Below are 18,987 nucleotides of genomic sequence, written 5' to 3'. Positions count from 1 at the left end.
TGGCCAAGAAGAGCCTCCCCCAGAGATGGAGGGATGCAGGAAGGAAATACTCTAGGTGGGGAGAGGGGCTAGGCCTGGAGAAAACCCTTGAAGGGGGCATTCAGAACCAGGTGGGTCTACAGGGAGCCAACCAGAGAAGGTGAAAGGTATGCAGAAGGTACCACAGGACCCTAGGAGTGGAAGATGCTTATCTGTGGGGTATGAGATACTATCCATGGGGACCTCCAGTAGCCGAGGCTAGACCTAGTCTGCTCTGATATGGCAGGGTCTTAGAGGACAGAGATGCTTGGGTTCCTCACATCTACCTGCACCCAGCCGCTGCTTTCACAGGTCCCTTAGCTCCTATATTAGATCATGGCCTAGGACTTAAAAAGGAGCCTGGACCTAGAGTTCCCAAGTAGGAAGGTACTACAGTTCTTAGGAAAAAGAGGGTACATTTCCTCGATGACTCCCATTATCAGTCCAGAGTGGTCACTCAGAAAGCACAGCATCTTAATCAACAGGAGAGGTCACCTTCATCATCCAGGACCCCAGGTATCCCTCAACAGGACTCAGGACCAGCTGTGAGCCTTCTGTGTTAGGTACCCATCCCAGAGAAAGTGATAGGGACAGATATGAATGCTGTTCGTGGTGTGGGACAGGGATGGGAGCAGGAGATCCTGTCCGGTAGAAAATGTCAGGTGCGACGCTTTGGATGCTCGGTGCTGCCACTCCTCCGAGCCCCTCCCTCTCCCTACCTTCTTGTGGGCAGCGATGGCCAGCTGTGCCCACTTCTCAAGGTTCTTCAGCGGTGTGATCTCACGGTCAGGAATGTAAGTGGGCACAAGGCTCAGCAGACGCTCCAGAATCATCTCAGACCCGTAGTCCACAAAGTACTGCTGGGACGCCAGCTCAGCCAGGTCATCCTCCTGGGGATGACACATGCCATCATCACCACCCCAGGGAATACCCTTCCTGACCAGGCCTCCTCCCAGCTGTGCCTCCTGTAGCCTGGGGACCCTGCCTCAGGACCCTGAGCTCTTCCTGTCTCACCTCCCTTCACAGAGCAACCATGACATCCCTCAGCCCTCAGCCATATTCTTGCCCTGTGCCTGGTCCTCTGGGCACTAGCGCAGAGCTAGCTTCTGTCCAGGGGCACATAAGAGCAGAAGAGAGCAGGCAGCCTATTTGGTGGTGGCAGACAGCTAGGGCTCACTGCTGCATGGAAGCCACGTAGGCTGGCAGTCCTGTCTTGGAGGGTAGGACACTGGAGATGGTCTGGTGGAAGATGGCACGTCACTGTCACCATCCCCAACATTGTTGCTATCTACCCAGGAAGAGTCAACGTGATAATCACCCTGCTCTACTTCAGAGAGACAGGTGAGAGTCTGGCACGGGCTGGTACGCAGCAGCCAGGGCAGATCCCCCGCCCCCCCCGGGGCCCCTGATGTTTCAGCAACGTGATAGAGGAGACTCAGGGACCGTGGAGATGACTGCTATTTTATAGCTGGTGGGAAATGCTTCTCAACTTTAGTACATAGTAGGGTGGCTCTAAGACACTCAGAATATTAGCTTATCAGAATATATACCATCATTACCCACCCTACCAGTATCACCAATGTCACCATTGCCACCAACACCTATGAATGCCATCATCAGCATCAGGACCACCATCGCCACCACCACCAACCACTTTCAACATCTTTATCCTGCCGTCGCTGACAGGAAGCACCACCATTGTCCTCAAAAACAAGACCCTCAATTTTGTCCCCAAAAGGACAGAGGTACACCTGCAAATCCTGACCTAAATAATCATATCATCCCCCCCAGAGCAGTTCCTAGACTAAGAGCCATACGAGTATGTCCGTCAGCCCCTACAAGTACCACGCATGTGCACTGCAGAGTGCACGGACCCCTTCCCGTGGGAATCGGGATAGCTTTCTAAGCATCCACTGCGCACAGCTCATGTGAGGTTAAGTAGCACTGAATGTACAAGAAACCCAGGAGATGACCGACTGCCACCCAGCCAGTGTCGGCACCATCTGACAAAAGCCTTTACCCCGTGGACAGAAAACAGGCGGCCATGGCCTCTGTGGCCCGTGTACCCCATTTACCTTCTCACACCTGTACTCTCCAAACTTGACTCCTCGCACCACCTGTTGGTAGATGAGGTTGGTGGCCACGTTGTCCTCAGCGGGGTTGTGCCAGGGTGTGAAGACCTCTTTTCTGAAGAAGAGCCTCCAGGGAGCGTTGCGTTCCTGTGCGCCCTGCTCCTTGGCGTATTGTTCACATTGGGAGATGGCATCCATGACGTGGTCACTGCCACTGCCCAGGGAGGACACCTGTGAGCAGAGGAGGGACAGCACAGTGGGAGGAAAGACTTCAAAGGGCCATCCACTGTGCCAAGCCCAGAGGAGGCTGATATCGCGGACAGGCTCTGAGCTGGCAAGGGATTCTGTTCAGTAAGCCATCACTGGAGGCCAGTTGATGTGGGAAGATCCCGGCAAACTATGACCAAGTGTGAGGTCCTGTCCCTAGGTCTTCCCGGTGCCAGAGGAATCTCCTGGCCTAGCTCAGCAGAAAGGACCCTGTGCCCACGCCAGAAGGACTCACACCGCTGGAGATGTGGCTGAGCAGATTCCTACACATCACAGCAGCGGATGTGACCCCAGAGAGCGGAGTTGCCTGCTCTCTTTTCTAAACACAAAGAGAAAAGCTTCCCCCTGGACACCCGTGGTTGGAATTCACACCATTTCTGTAGAGCCTGTTCCCCATAGCCTAAGTGACTCACATGCATGCAAACACCTCAGCCGGCAGGTGGCAGCACTGAGCTGGGCTAGGCTTGGGCCCCCATACCTTATCAAACAGGGCAATGTAGAGGGAGAAGCCAAAGCGGTCCTTTAGTGAGATCTTGTCAGCCAGAGCATTGCACAGTTCCTTGGCTGTGGTTGCTGAATCTGTTAGCAGGGTCTTAGTGGTCCCGTCCATGAAGGTCACGGGCAGCATGATTGGCTTCTTGGACTTGGTGGCCTGAAAGTGACCAAGAAGGTCTTTGGTCTTTTCACTCTCTGTGTGCCCTGGATGCCTATGGGGCAGGAGCTGACCGCCTATACTACCAGCATCCCACTGAGACACCACCTGAATATGTCACAGGTGTCCACCCTGAGGAGACATTTAGATGACTTATGCCAGGGACCCACACCTAGGAGGAAACCACTGCAGGAGCATGACCTTGACTAAGTCCCACGGAGGCAGAAAGAGACAATGACACATTGGGACTTTCACGTTCTGGGGGGGCCTGAGAATCGAAAGCCCAAGAAGCCCTGCAATCCCACCTGAAGGTGTACTTCTGAGGCATTAGAGATCATGGTCCCACATGCATGGTATGTGAGCTTTGCTGACCTGGAGCTCCAGCCAGCTGGGTGGCTGTGTCCGGGTTCCATTGACAAAGGTCCTTCTCAGACGCTCCTCGCAGTAGGGGGCATATCCAGGTGGGCCCCCATGGATGAAGTTCCGTAGGTACTGCAGTCAGGGAACTCAGTGAAGTGACCTCCACCCCAGCTGCTGCTGCAGCCTGCAGTCCCTCCAGGCACACCCAGGACCCGCCGCTTTAGCAGGGCCGCCTATAGCCTCATTTTCTAGGCCTGCTTCTGCTACCCTTGGAATCAAATGCATGACCTGCAGCTCGGTGGCAAGGCCAGACAGTCGATCTCCTCAGCTTCACCTCCTGCCTCACCCTCACATCCCATCTCTACTCTCTCCACTGCAGCTGCTAATACCCTTCAGGGCCCCATTTGGCCTCCCCATACCCTCATGGCACCCAACTAGAACCCGGAGCCTGGTGCAGAATGCTATCAAAGTGTCTGCCCCAAGATACGAGTTCATATCCTTCTCACACTTGACCTCTATAGAATGGGACTGACCAAGCCAAGTGCTCGTCACCTGGGCAAAGGGGACCGGGGAGGAAGGGGCTCGGCTTGTGTGAGACCTTCGAGGACCTGGGAAGGGCCCTGTCCCTACAATGCAATATGGGATTCCAGAACTTGGGAAGTCCCAAAATCTCACACGAGAAACATTTGTGGGACACCAGAAAGCACATGCCCACATACATGCTGTGTCCCAGCGTAGAGGGGCCTTGCACCCTTCCCACCCAAGGCCACCCTCCTACCTTAACGAACTTCTCGGAAGGTGCGAAGCAGCCCACACACAGCGACACGAGGATCCAGCCACGGGCATAGCTGCTCTTGGATGGGTTGTGCGTGAGCTGCTTGCTGATCTGGCAGTAAATCTCATCCCTAAGTGGGGACAATACCTCAGAGTGACACCCAATCACCCCTCCACACCACAGCTCTTCTGCCCAGCCAGCCCAAGACTCCCCAGGAGACAGAGACAAACTAGATAAAGAGACTGAGCAGAGGGTTCTTGCTTTAGATTTGGGGGGCACCAAGAACAAGGCATGGCCCAGGAATAAAGCAAAAGCTCCTGGTGGATCCGCGATTCATGAAGTGACCTGTATCCTAATACAAGTTCAAAAGTCACAGGCCAGCCATATAGCCTGAGCAGGGGACAGTTTCAGTAATAGTGACTGACATGACAGAAACAAATAGGGCACCTGGGAGGGTCTCATGGTCAGGGAGCAGGGGCTCTGACTCTAGAACACATCTCTCCAGACTGAATATTCAGTGCATGGATCACTTTGCACTATGCTGAAAACATCTCTTCACAGCATTTTCTCTGCCTTGGGAGCTCCAAGAGGGCTTACCCACCCAGGACACACACACACACACACACTCACTCAAAACACTCACACACGCACTCACACCCACACAGTCACACACATTCACTCACACTCACACGCACACACACATACACACACACTCACATATACTCACTCACATATGAACACACACTCACACACACAATCACACACACAAACTCAAACACACACTCACATGCTCACACACTTACACACACTCATACACACACGTGTGTGCGCACACACACACACACACATACACAAATGATGTGTTACTCCTCTTCTCTGAGGACAGTGTCAGGTAAGAGGCAGGGCTGTCTAATTCAGTAACTTCTTAATTGGGAGAGTTCATAAACCAACGAAATTTCAAGTTGTCATCTTTTTATCACATGCATCTTGCCTATGCCCAAATCATTTCATAGAACAAGGGCCATTTAAAATATACTAACAGAAGGCGGCAGTGGCTAAGCCAGAGAGGGGAGTTTAGCCATGGTCTCCTGGGAGTCCACTTTCTAGCCTTCTTTTCTCTGGCACAGGACTCCTGAACTTCAGATGTGCCAACGGAAAACATAGTGGCCACCTCTCCCTCTTAATGGCCCTAGGTGGCCTCTGGCTCAAGTGAGGCTCAAGTGGCTTTGAGGAGCAATGAAGAAAGAGGTCAGGTTAACAGGTGGGTAGACTAGAGATCCAAATAACCCATGGAAAGTCTCTTCCTCATGTTGGGCCTCTGTTTCCCTATCGGGAAGATGGGACTTGTCTCTTGCCCATACTCCCAAAATAAGCACAAGTTCTTGGGACCCCAAGTCTTTACCTATGGCCATATGGTAAGTTAGTTCCCATGTCCCCACTTCTGACTGGGTTAGCTATCTAATTGTATAGGTGATCCAGAGTCTTCCCACCAAGTCCCCAACACCCAGACCATCAGCAGCGGTCTCTCCTGACCAGAGGATGGTGTGACAGCAATGTCAGGGTCTCCGATCTCAAATATGGGCACTATCTGTGGGTCCCTTTCCGGATGAGGCATAGAGAGATGAAGGAGATAGGTTAGGGTCATATGACTAGCCAGCAACAGAGCTAACATGGGCCTGTTGGCCGAATCTGTGGCTAAAGTGTTGGAGTCACTGACAGCTGCCTTGACACCCCCAGGCTCTGCCTACGCCGCCCAGCCACAGCGTCCCACCGCCCCGTGGGTACTGACCGCAGCGCAGACCGCAGGATACCATTGCCGATGATAAAGTGCAGCTTCTCCAGATTGGAGGTGGGTCGATCCTCCAGCATACTGTTGCCCTGTACCGTGGATTCCCCATCGTGCAGCCTCTTGGTCACCTAGGACAAGGACACAGGCTTAAGCCAGACATGTGAGGTTGGGGTGCTGCACCTGCTGGACGCCCCACAGAGATGGCGTCACAGATGGGGTGCTGTCCCTGCCAGCCACTGCAGACATAGATGGACGCATGGATGGTCCCTGAGCTTGTAATTGCTCCATCCTTAAAGACTAAGATCTAGAGGACATGGCTGGGAGCGCCAGCCTGATGCCACGTGCTTCTGTGGCCTGCTTGGCCGTGTGTACCTCCGTCCCTCCCAAGGAAAACCTTTTCAGCCAGGATACGTCTCATCCACGACTCTGAGTGAGACCACCATCTGACACCTACAGCACCAAAGTACAACCTGGTTCACAGCCACCTAATTATCAAGGCCCCTGGCCCAAACATGGCCCACGCTCAGTTCTCAGATGTGTCTCTCTTCTGGTCTCACACAGCCACGGAAGCAGCCCCACACTGCACTCAAATGCATTGAGAGACATCGTAGACAGAAAGGGCCATGCAAGGTGTTGGGATTCTGTAAACCCCACCCCTCAGTTACCTGGCAACAGCCAGATATGCTCCGCCCAGTGACCTGACGCTATAAAAGGGGCTGCTTGCCCCCCCCCTCTTGTTCTGTTGCTCTCTCTTGCTCTCCCATCCCATCCCTCCTCTTCTTCCCTTACCCCCCCTCTCTCCACATGCTCATGGCTGCCCTCTACTCCTCTCTCTCTCTCTCTCTCTCTCTCTCTCTCTCTCTCTCTCTGCCTCTACTACCCTCTTAACTCTCTCATGACCTGAATAAACTTTATTCTGTACTATACCATTGTGTGGCTGGTCCCTCAGGGGGAAGGGATTCCCAACATGGGCCCCTCAGAGGCATCTCCCTTGCTCCCAGGCCTCGCCACACCTCCATGGGCCATATGCCCCCCACTCTCTTCATCCTTTTCCTAATATTGGTGCCGAAACCCAGGACATCATCTTCTAACAACATAACAACATAAGGGCCCCTTAGCACCTGAACCCATGTCTGTCTTTCCCAGCCCCCACCAGCCTAGACAGTCCCATGTGTAAGGCTATGGGAGTCTCAGAAGATGGATTGATGGGTCTACAGGGAAGTCTGCTCCCAGGCTGAGAGGTTTTGGTATGAAATGTGAGGTCTATGCATCAGCCAGAAGTACCCCCTTTTCACATGTGTGCTTGGCCCCACCCTGGGAAGCCCCCATCCCAAGCCTTTCCACACACTTCTGTCTGGTGGTTGCTCCAGTGCTGTGCTGTGCAGAAGAGAGAGGTGCCGTCCACCTCTCCTCCTGCTCCCATTCCCAGGGCCCTCAGCTCAGCCGCGCCATAGCCTGGCTGCCTAAGGAATTCCTGCAGGGCCTGGGCTCTCTCTGTTCTTACCTCTTCTGTGAGTTTGGACTTCTTCTTCAGTGTCAAGTGCACCAGCTTGTGTCTCACGCTGGTCTTCTTCTGACCCTCGGGAAGCTGAGTCTGTGTAACAGATGCAGAGATGAGACATCTGGACAGTGGGGCTATGGGGTGTGTGTGTGTGTGTGTGTGTGTGTGTGTGTGTGTGTGTGTGGTTTCGTCAGAGAGGCTCACAAGGGGCAGGCCACGAGGCCACCCTCTACCCTTGCCCCCGCTGAGACTCAGAAAATCCTAGTTATTATAGAAAATCATATCTGAGGCCTCCCCGTGAGGTGTCCCTGGAGGTGGCTCCCATGAGTCTGTCTGGTTTGCAGTGTGACCCCTCAGTTATGACGAGAACTTTGCAGTTGGCAAATGAGCACACATTATCCCAAGTAGACAGAATGGCAGGGGAACTGGGGCGGGGATGAGGCAGAGACAGCTAGACCGTAGGATGCTTTCTGCTGATTACCCGAGGCTGGTATGCTGACATCACCCCCACTAGCCCAAGACGGTTGTTATCAGTTGAGAGCCCTGTGGCCTCACCTCACCCTCGCCCTGCAGGGTCTGCAGCTCCCTCTTGTATGTCTTCTTGCCTAGGGTCTCGTAGATCTTCGTCATCACAGGGATCTTCTCGGTGCCATCGCTCATGGCTGTGTGGTACTTGGGCTCTGGGAGGTCCCCCATGAACCGGAGGATGGTGATCCAGACAGCCAGAGCCGCCTGAGGATGGAGCGCACATGTAAGAAATCCGGGGAGGAAGTGGCTCCAGCCATAGAGAGAGAGAGCCTTGGAGAGGAGGCTGGAGAGACAGAGACCTGCAAATGTGGTCTGAGCCTAGGTTGGGTGCTGGGCCAAAGCCCAACCTTGACTTGACAAGTGCAGCATTCAGCACCCCAGCCCAGCCCTGTGAGCCATGACCCAGCCACAGGCAGCCTTACCAGCTGGTCACCCTCATCTTCATGGTAGAGCAATGGCTGCTTGAGGGGCCTCCGGGTGTAGGAGTGTGTGGTCGTTCCCTGGAAGTAGGTGGCAGCGAATTTGGCGAATTTGTACTCAGAAAGGTCCTCCTCATCCTCGTCGGGCAGGGGCAGAGCTGCGTCAACATCCTCTTCCACCATCTCTCTCCGTCCTCGCTCCAGGTCCTGGCGGGCCGACAGGGGTTGTATCCTAACTGCAGCCAGCAGGGCCAGAACAAGGGACTGCACCGGCTCTGTCCCCACCCTATCTCTGCAGAGCCGGCCCTCCTCCCAGAAAGCAAGGCCTCGGCTGCTTTTCTCCACTGTCCGAGCAGAGCCTAGCAAGTAGGAGACCCTCAAGAACAAGGATAAAAGTTTGAGAAAGGCGTTAGAGAGGGGTAGCCGGTAGACCAAGGTCACACGGCAGGCAGAGGCTGGACGGGATCCGAGAGCCCGTCAGTCACCACTGCTTTCTCTTCAGGGCAAAGGATGTGAGAGGAGACAGGTGCCTCGGGGAGTCCTGCCCCACAGTCCTGATACCTCAAAGCCACTAGGTGCCTGGCCCTCCTGGCCCGGCAGGCCACCCGAAGTCCCCAGGAAGCCAAACATCTTGTCCACCATATCTGAGTGGTTGATGGGCTCATGGCGGGCCTTCTCCATCTGCTCGAGCATCTCCTTCTTCCGCCGGGCCTCCTCCTTCTCCTTCAGCTCCCGCTCTGCATCCTCGCGGGCCAGCTGGGCCAGGCGCTCCTGAGGTTGGGGGATACAGAGGAAGTGGGTTAGCACCCAGCAACAGAGCTTCAGAGAACTGCTGTCCTCCAAGAGCCCAAGAGGAACCGCCAGCAGCAGCAGCAGCAGCCCCACCAGGGTTCTGGCACAGTGGTGGGCAGACTGTCTATGGCCTCCATTGAGGCCAGACAGATGTCCAGCATCCCTAGACCACAGGAGGACACCTCTTGGAGTATCTTCTTTCCCTGCTCACCCCTGCCTCCATCCCTCCTCCACAGCCTCCCCTGCTTACCCTCCCCTTCCATGCTCTCCCCTGTTTCCAGGTCACAGAAACCATGAAGTCCTGGGCCATGGAACTGAGAACTGTACTAGAGCCAATCAAAAGAGTAATGGCAAAAAAAAAAAAAAAAAAAAAAAAAAATGATGGTGATGATGGTGCTGGTGCTGCTGCTGGCGGTGGTGGTGATGGTGATAAATACACCAATCTGAGTAAAGGTTTAATGACTTGAGTTATATTTTCAAACATCATCTTACAGCATGTAATCCGTATAAAAATCACACCGGGTACCTCACATCCTCCCCCTCTGCAGCTAAGTTGTCATAACTTTATGTGCACCTCACAATTTTAGCCATGGCTTTCAATGAAGCACACTCCAGCATTTGATGGCATTTGTGGCTGTCGGGCTGCGTGACCCTAGTCACTCTCTTATCAGGCTTTTGCTCTGGGTGTCAGCGCTGACCCTGAAGGTACTATGGACACAGCCCAAACCCCCATCCTCCCATCCACCCTCCCCCGAGAGTTCAGCTGCTGTGCGCTGAGGAAACTAGGAAGACTCTCCGAGGAGCGGGGAAGATGGCCGGGACAGGAGACTAGCAGGCAGCGATGGAGAAAGGTCATAGAACCAGACTGTAGAGCCGCTACCCGGGAGAGCACGGAGGTCTGGCTGTAGAGCCGCTACCCGGGAGAGCACGGAGGTCTGGCTTACCTGATGCTTGCGCTCCGCCTCCTCCTTGGCCTTCTTGGCACTCATCTCCTTTCTCAGCTTCTCCTCCTCTGCCAGCCGCATCCTCTCTGCCTCGAGGCGCCGCCGGTACTGAGGAAAGGAGCAGCCAGGAGGCCGGAGAAACGTGTAGCCCCTGTCACAGCTTTGCCCCATCTCCCCCAAGCCCCAAAAGGCAGTCTAGTTGGTGCCCTGGTTGCAATGGGTCGGGGCTCATTGGACCCCAGAGCCAGAACAGAGGAGCCTGTCTCCTTAAAATTCACGAGGGACCCGGGCCTCTGTCTCTAGTCCATCTCTGCAGGCAACGCCAAGACTCCCTTCCGGCTTTGGCTTCCTCAGCCAGCACCAGGCAGGGGTCAGGAGATACCTGTGTAGGGTAGCACACACTTAGACACCGTCCACTCCTGGGGCTCAGAAACTCTCTCACCTCAGCCCGCAGGCGCCGGTGTAGCCGGCGGGCAATCATGCCCCGGGCGTAGGCCTGCACGGTGATCACAGCCCAAAGGCGGTGGCGGAAGGCCTTGCGCACCAGGTAGGCACGGCAGCGGGCCTGGAACTCGATTATACGCTGTCTAGCCAGTTGGTACTGCCTGCGCAGCTTCCGGGAGCGGTGCAGGGCCTGCAACCGCAGGAAGCCAAGACGAATCTGCAAGGACAGCAAGCCATGCTCAGACCTGAGCTCCCGCCAAGATGAATGAAGCCCGCAGCAACACCCAGTGCACAAGCCTCCATTCAGACTGGACCCACCAAGGTACCCTCTATGTCAAACAGAGCCCACAGTGAGCCTGCATCCTTCCGGAACTCCAGCCTCAACTAACCAGTGCCCATCTCTGCTCATCCCCACAATCCAAGTTCAGGCTGCAGCCAAATGTTTCACGGAGTTGCATGTGACCAGGTCTCTCTTGGATCATTCTAAAGTCTCAGTCTCATACTCACCCAAATATTCCAAGAGAAAAGCCCACAAAACATGGGGGTGAGCCCCTAGAGCTAGACCAGGGCTCTGACAGGTGAGGTAGGGCTGCCTGGGACATCCTCAAGATGCAGGTTAAGTCTGTTTCCAAGGTAGCACAGCCTGCTTCCGTGGTCTGGCTAACAGAACTGGGGTTGGGGCTGGGGAGGGGACTCACCAGCTCATAGTTTTTTCTACAGTGGTGGCCCCGCCAATGCCTCTGGATCAGTGTGGCGGCACTCTTCAATTTCAGGAAGTTGGACCTGAAAGGGACACAGAGATGGGTGACTCCAGAGCAGACAGCTGGTGGCCAGAGCCAGCCAGGGCCTGGGTGTACTCCCTGTCCCGTGATCTCCAAGGTATGTGATCTTGGGCAAGGCCTAGAACCTCTGTGCCTCAGTGCTACCCTCTGGACAGGGGTGAGAAGTGACACCTGTGTCTGTCCTTCCTTCCTGGCAGTCTTATCTCAAGAGACCTTTAAGGCTGAAATCAGAAAGACACTTGTTGAGTGGGTGAATGTATGGCCAGATCAATAATGAAATAACTCAAAACAGGCAAGCTTTACACCGTTCGACTCCTCCACTGTGGAGCTGAGGAAACTGGGACCTGGGAGGCTGGAACCAGAGCCTCTGTCACTGTCTGCCTCTGAGGCCCCCAGTGCTGTTCCCCTGAACACAGAAGGCTGTTCCTCAGATACCACAGTCACCTCTGGCTTGACGGGGACAGGGACCACACAGCAACAGCAAGAGTCTGCTGAGAATCAGAAAGCACAGGAAGGAAGAGAGGGTGTACCATGGCACAAGCCAGCACTCCAGGGCCTGCAAGCTGTGTGAGTGAAGAAACAAGGTTGAGAGTCAATTGGGGGGTGACCTGGGGGGGCACTGGAGGGACAGCAGACAGACTCACAGGTAATGGGGAGACAGAGGGAGGGACCAGAAGAATGCAAGCAAAGCCTGTCCTTAATGTGGACTCTGAGCTACTCCATGGAGCTGATAAAATCTCCAGTCCTGTCTAGAAGAGCAGGGTGTCTGTAAACATACTTCTTGTGTCCATGTGTCTGGGAAGGGCAAACAACTGTTCGTATCGTCTGGTTTCTGCAACGGGGCAGAGCTGCACACACCTTGTGCCCGTGTTGCTCGGTGATCTTGTGATCGTGTGTGCACATGCGTGATGGTTTTTGTGTGTGTACCATTGGTATGCAGGTTTGATCCTGGTGTTCGTGAGGGAGAGCGGAGGTGAGCCAAGCAATATGGGTGCCGAGGGAGCAGAAGCTGTTGACACAGACCTGTCTTTGAAGCCTCGGATGACCTTTTGGAGGAGGATGACTCTGTCCGTGATGGCCTTGTCCCTCTCCACCTCCAGCAACATGTCATGGTGGTCCTGAAAGACAGAGCTCCTGAGCACTATCCTCCAGGACCACCTCCTCAGTCCGGGTAGAACCAGTCTGCCTTCACGGCCTAGGGCTCTATGTGCACCAGACTCCCAACCCTGTGGATGTCTGTGCAGTGAGTTTCATAGCCACTGTGGCTGTTCTCCAGAGACCTGGGGATTGGAGACTGGGGACTGACTCAGTAATGTCACTTCCTGGCTGCCCTGTCATCATTTCATCCCTGGATCCTGTAACTTTTCTATCTAGGATCTTGGTAGCAGACTCCTTGCAGGAGTGCCCTGGGGTCCATCATCCCCTCTGCCCCTGTCCTCCACATGCAGTTAGACAACCGTCTTATGGCCGTCCACACACACCCTGCAGTGTATGCATTGACCTGACACTGGGGACCACTCCAGGTTCCACTGGCATCTGCGTTCCCAAGCCCGGTCCTCCCAGTTAGATGAAGCATCACTGGCTTGTTCAGCACATACGTAGATGGAATGGTCGGTGGGTAGGCGTAGTGCCGGGTGGGGTGTGAGAGCCACAGACGGGCAGGCAGCTGTGTCTTTGATTGGATGCCTGGCCTCTGAGCCTCACAAGAGGAAGGTTTAAAAAACAAACTGTCTGATAATCACAGATACCGGTGAGGCTCAGAAGAATGGGCTGATGGGGGACGGATGAATGGGGGATGGCATTGGGACATGTGGGCTCTTAGAAGTATTCCTAGAGAGTACAGATGGGTGAGCGTGAAGACACTGGTGCCCTGCGAGTCCTCTGGTGCTAGGTGCCACCACTACTCTGCCTGTTCTCGGCACTAGCACATGCCTGGAATCGCTATCCCAGCTCACTGGCCCGCTCCCCACACCCTCAGCTTGACTTGTGTCTGCACGGGAGATGCGGGGGCTGACTCAAAGCCCACACCGAGAGGAGTTAGAGAGTTAGCTAGACCCCTAAACCAGACCCCCGCTAAAGGCTTTTCCCTCCCCTTCCTTCTCCCAGCTGTCCTGCGTCCAGCCCTGCCCCCACAGAGGAGGGGCTTCGCTCCGGCCCCAGGACAGAGGAAATAGAAATGAGGAAGCCCCACAGTGTCCCTGTACAGCTGCGCTCCAGGGGCTCAGTTTCTTGCTCTCCTTCACCATTTCCTAGGAGGCTGTGGGAGCCGGGAGCCCTAACTGCTGTGCCTGGCCACTGAGACAGATCCACAGACACACGGTACACAGCTGACTCTCACGGCCCTGCCTGCGGAAAACCACAGGGAGGAACCTGGGGCCCGCTCTAGACCATCACAGGCCCCTCAGAAACGTCCTGTGTGCTCACCTTCAGAAAGATCTTGGTTTTGCCGATCTGCCAGTCATCGTGTGTGCCCAACACAGCCTCAGCCATGCGCTGGCATGTCCCTCGGAGGTCACCCTGGGCAGAGTACAAGGGTCCTTCTCAAGATTGGGGGACAGGTCTGTCCCTGCATGTCTGCGTGGCTGACCCAACCTGGCCCTGCCTGAAGTGAGTATCTGTTTTCTCCTCAAGCCTACTAGATGACAGGCACCTTTCCAGGGCATCCTCCTAGACTACCCTTCACAACATTACCTGCAGTGGCCAACTACATGCCAGGCTCCAGTCACTGTCACACGTAAAACTGGGGTTCTCTCCCCTGTTGCTGTACCCCGCCTCGTACCTGCTTGTACGCTGGCTTCACTCCGGGCAGCAGCACGCGGTAGCGCTCCACAAACTCCACAAAGCTGTATCGAATGGGATAGCCCGCGTGACGGATGCGGATGGTCTCCATCATGCCCGAATAGCGAAGCTGGCGTACGCACAGTTGCCGGTCGAAGAGCTGTCAGGCCAGAACCAAAGGCATCACAGCAAGGCCACTACTGGGATGCAGGCCCTGCCCCACGTCTAACCAGCACGGACAGAAACACAGGTAAGTCGAGGCCTCCTAGGAGCAAAGCCAGGCAGGAGGCCAGGACTGTTGGCCAGACCGGCATGGCAGCAGGAAGCCGGGACCTGCAGGTGGACAACTGTGTGCTATTGGATCAGATCACAGAGAAGACACAGGTCCGTGTCCCTTGGGAGACACAAGAGGCTTCATGGATATAAGGGAGGAGTCTTCCAAGGAGAGTGAGCATTAGCGGAGGGGCAGAAGCTTTAAAGTGCAAGTCCTGCTGGGGGAAACTCAACCACACAACCCCAGGCTACCCTTTACGTGGCCCTCATACAGAACCACGGTTATTCAAGCACCTCTCCAGGGGCTGGCTACAGTGCCTTAAGGAAGAGCCACTGTCTTATAACCGGCTCCTAGTAGCCGCAGTGATGGCTCCACGGCAGGACTACACCCTGAGGTCAAATGGACAGACAAAGCAGAATGCAGGGTCAGGGGCCTTCTGAGGCCAGGCTACAAGTCCGGGCCTTGTCCCACGGGTGGCTGGAGCCAGGGAAGATTTGCAGCAGAGAGCTATGGAGTCGGTCATGCTTGATCCCAGCAATCAGGAGACAGAGGCAGCCAGGTCTCTGTGAGTAATCTGTATAGCAAGGTCTAGGCCAGGTAGGGCCACATAGCAAGGCTATGGTCAGTGTAGGGGAAGGGTGTTGAGAGGAGGGGGAGGGGCAAGCTCCTGTAAAGGTGGAGGCCTGGGCTGGAAAAAGGTTCCAGGGAGCCAGTGCCCAGCCTGCTATCCTGCATGTCCTGCTCAGAGGGGGACCTGAAGTCCGAAGAAAACAGGACTCACCCATTCTGGAAATGATTTCCTGGCGGGGACAGCGGGTGCGGAAGGTCGACTTCCGCAGCCCATTTCCTCTCCCTCCCGGCCACTTTCCCCAGCCTTCCTTCCCTCCCCAAACCCCACACCCAGCTTCCCCTGAACCTCTCCCCTCCTTTGGACAAACAACACCTCTCAGGGCCCGCAATGACTAGCAGCTAGTCAGCCTGTGGCCCTTGAGCCCCTCAGTCCCTGAACCCCCATGTGACAACTCATGACTGTCACTTCCTCATAGGCAATGTGCTGAAAGGGACTCTACCCAGTATATAGAAGGGCTAACAAATGCTGCCACTAATGGTAAAGAAGAGAGACCTCCAGGCAAAGGAATCCAGAAGGACTTCCTGGAGGAGGTGGGCACTGAACTGAGGACAGGAGAGGATTCAAAGGAGGGGCCCTAGCATGAGCCACAATTTGTATTTACTAAGCACATAACAGGCACTCAACAATCTTCAAGCATGGTCTCTAGGGAGGAGGCGGCTGTGAGTTTTCATTCTCAGGAAACTGAGGCACAGGGCAGTGTCTGATGTATGTACAATGGCTCCGCTGGGCGAGCAAATGCGGGTTAATAAGACTGTGGAGCCCCTATGCGCCCAGCAACTTGGCAAGCCCTCTAGTCCCCAGAAGGAACAAGGCTTCCCATTGCCCATGACCCCATCCATCTTACCCCTCCCCCTCCCCCCTCCACCCCTGCCCACCACATCCCCTCCAAGGCTCACCATGGGCTTCTTGAACTCATTGGGTTTGATGCACCGCACAAAGAAGGGCTGGCAGGCACCCAGTGTGCGCATCAGCAGCTCCAGAGACCGCTTGAACTGGCTGCTGAGTGTAGGCGAGCGCTTCCTGGTCTCTGCGCCCTGTAACAGGGGACAGACAGACAGTGATGGGAGGGGCCCCGCCTTCCCCCTCCCACCCTCTCCGCAGCTGTCCCAGAGGGAGGAAAACACCAGGGAAGGTCACCAAGGTCAGGATATGGCAGTATATGAGTAGCTGGGGATCGTCTGTGACACCCCTGATCCTGGCTGGAACTTGGACCTCAGACAGCCACTACAGAGCACTCCCTAGGACCCTAATAGCATCCCTCAGAACCCCACCATCAGCTGGGAGACTCTGGGTCAGCAGCAGTCCCTCCCTGAGTCCTAGCCCCTCCCTGTGTAAATGAGGGGTCAGAATTGGTGGCCTGGGAATATTGAGGTGACCTTAGTGACAAGGATTAGACAAACCTAAATTCAAACCTCATATATGGCCAAGGCTGACCACTAAAGGGAACTAAGTCTCCATCGTTTCCTAAGTGAAAGCATTGCCCTCTACTAGTCTGATGGGACGGGTGGAGTCTAAGTGCAATAAGTAGCTACCTGGGTGGTCACTGCACCCCCTGGGAGCCTTAGAGGTCACAGCACAGCTCATGACTTCCCTGCTCTGCTTGTTGGATTAGTGGGCAGGCTGGGGCAGTGTGAGTAACCTGGATAATCCTGCAAAGATAGGTGGCTGTGCTCCCAGCTGCCGTGCTCCCAGCTGCTGTGCTCCCAGCTGCCATGTTCCCAGCTGCTGTGCTCCCAGCTGATGCACCCCCAGCTGCTGTGCTCCCAGCTGCCATGCTCCCAGCTGCTATGCTCTCAGCTGATGCACCCCCAGCTGCCGTGCTCCCAGCTGATGTACCCCCAGCTGCTGTGCTTCCAGCTGATGCACCCCTAGCTGCTGTGCTTCCAGCTGATGTACCCCCAACTGCTGTGCTCCCAGCTGATGCACCCCCAGCTGCCGTGCTCCCAGCTGATGCACCCCCAGCTGCTGTGCTTCCAGATGATGCACTCCCAGCTGCTGGGTGAGCCACCCAGGCCCTCTGCACCCCCTGCCTATATATTGTCTTCTCAGAACATTGGGAAATAACGGAGAAAGGGGACTCGGGAAGAGCTGAGGTCAAGCAAACAGGAAACGAGCCTTCTGGAATATCGCAGAACTCAGATAAGAAAGAACACGATACCACCACATACTGTTTTCCAAAGTCACTAGTAGATTTGTTTTTGTTGTAAGATTTTGCATTTTTAGAGCTATAATTCAATCGTATCCCTTCACATCAAAACTGTGGAATGCAGGGAGCTGGAGACAGGAGTGCTTACTGCTCTGGCAGTAGACACAGGCAGCTCACAACAACCTGTAACTCCAGCTCCAGGGGATCTGACACCCTCTGCTGAGCTCTGCACACCTGTACTGCATTTACACACACACACACACACACACACTAAAACAAATACTTTAAAATCTGGGGTGCAAAAGCACATGTGTGGGGTATTTGGGAGGTAAAGGTATTTAACACTAAATCCACATGATTCGCTATAGCTTCTAATGAACCCTGTAGGAAAGCGCATGTTTTGGTTCTGAAGCATGAGGTATTTTTCATCTCAAGTTCGGTTGAAGAACATTAAAAATTGTGTGCAGGGGGTCTAGGGCTGGGTTAATATTTGTTCTGTCTCATCAGGATTCTTGATTCAGCAACAGCACATACATCCTGAGCGTGTCATTCAAAATAGTGCACACACAGCACACACCATATGCACATTGCATACATGCACCCCGTGCACATATCTCACCGTGTACACACTCCCACACAGAGCACACAAACATAGCACACACACATGGGCATCATACGGTATTATATACACAGGTGACCTCTGAGCATGCAGACACTACTTATGCATAGCACAAACACCACATGCACATGTATAGCATGCATGCAGCCTGCACACCATATAGCAGACATGACCTATCTACACCACACAAATCGCTCACGAAATACATACCCCACATGACAAATGTATATAATTCACACACAGCCTAAACATCATCCAGGATAAATGCATACATACATTTAACATGTTAAGAACATGTTTGTTAAGACACAAACATGTTAAGAACATAACACTCAGCACACTTTCTGAACATATACTATAGAGTACATGTGGCATGCATACTCTGCATATACATGCGTCATGCCCACTCCCCAAAGCATCAACACACAGCAAGCACACATGTGGCGCTCATGTATATACATGGTACAAATACACTAAGAGCACACAACACACCTCCCTCACAGCACACACCCCTGCGTGCACATGCATAACATGCACATGGCATGCCCACTATGTGGCACGGGACATAGATAACAAGAACACACAGGACACTGAACAGACCACACACACTTCAAGATTCTGTCATCTTGAAGCTGTTCCCTTCTGCCTGTCCTCCCTGTCGGGGCCGCATGAGGACAGGTCTGCCTCACTCACTGCTTTGTCACCAGGGCCTATGTGCACCAGGACACACATCAACACCTCGGTCACCTAGGGTACGGTTGCACAGCTCCTCCATGGTGCACACTGTCCCCTTGCAGCTGTGCAAGCCTCATGACCCTTATCTCGTATGGAACAAGCCATCAGGTCCTTTCCAGAGTCTGAAACCACCCACAGTCCCCATAGCCGGGTCGACCCTCAGCCCAGTGCTCTCCTTTTCCTCCTCAGACCTTCACACTGGGCTCCTGCTCTACCTCCTCCGGCGTGCAACCCATTCACAAAGCAGCTGGGGCTCGGATAAGGAAATCGGCCACATTCCTCCCCACTCAAAACCCTCCAGGGAAAGCCAAAGTCCCTACGGGGATCCATGACAGCCACAGAATCTACTCCAGGAGCCTCTGGTCCCCAACCGTATGTTTGCACCCTTCCTGGCATTCCAGTCTTCTGGTTCTGCCTAGAGCACACTTGGACCTTTTGCACACGCCCATCCCTCTCCTTGC

At 54.5% G+C, this 18,987-nt stretch overlaps 1 protein-coding gene across 1 annotated transcript in view; it reads right to left on the bottom strand.

Annotated features, from left to right (window-relative positions):
- MYO7A (myosin VIIA) overlaps window positions 1-18,987 on the bottom strand; it is a 57,813-nt gene that overhangs the window by 19,294 nt on the left and 19,532 nt on the right. The window contains exons 14-30 of the mRNA XM_080913079.1: window positions 15,923-16,060; window positions 14,123-14,281; window positions 13,768-13,860; window positions 12,367-12,461; window positions 11,260-11,344; window positions 10,560-10,778; window positions 10,118-10,225; window positions 8,943-9,152; window positions 8,385-8,588; window positions 7,990-8,166; window positions 7,438-7,527; window positions 5,934-6,061; window positions 4,148-4,274; window positions 3,382-3,501; window positions 2,836-3,009; window positions 2,094-2,321; window positions 738-908 (exon numbers count right to left, since the gene is read on the bottom strand). Of these exons, the coding sequence (XP_080769205.1) occupies window positions 738-908; window positions 2,094-2,321; window positions 2,836-3,009; window positions 3,382-3,501; window positions 4,148-4,274; window positions 5,934-6,061; window positions 7,438-7,527; window positions 7,990-8,166; window positions 8,385-8,588; window positions 8,943-9,152; window positions 10,118-10,225; window positions 10,560-10,778; window positions 11,260-11,344; window positions 12,367-12,461; window positions 13,768-13,860; window positions 14,123-14,281; window positions 15,923-16,060 (2,526 nt within the window). The remainder of the gene's footprint in view (window positions 1-737; window positions 909-2,093; window positions 2,322-2,835; window positions 3,010-3,381; window positions 3,502-4,147; window positions 4,275-5,933; window positions 6,062-7,437; window positions 7,528-7,989; window positions 8,167-8,384; window positions 8,589-8,942; window positions 9,153-10,117; window positions 10,226-10,559; window positions 10,779-11,259; window positions 11,345-12,366; window positions 12,462-13,767; window positions 13,861-14,122; window positions 14,282-15,922; window positions 16,061-18,987) is intronic.

Source organism: Micromys minutus (assembly GCF_963924665.1).
Source record: "Micromys minutus genome assembly, chromosome: 2".
Taxonomy (NCBI): Eukaryota; Metazoa; Chordata; class Mammalia; order Rodentia; family Muridae; genus Micromys; species Micromys minutus.
The sequence above is the reverse complement of the archived record's forward strand: the minus strand, read 5'-3'. Positions and strand labels throughout refer to the sequence as shown.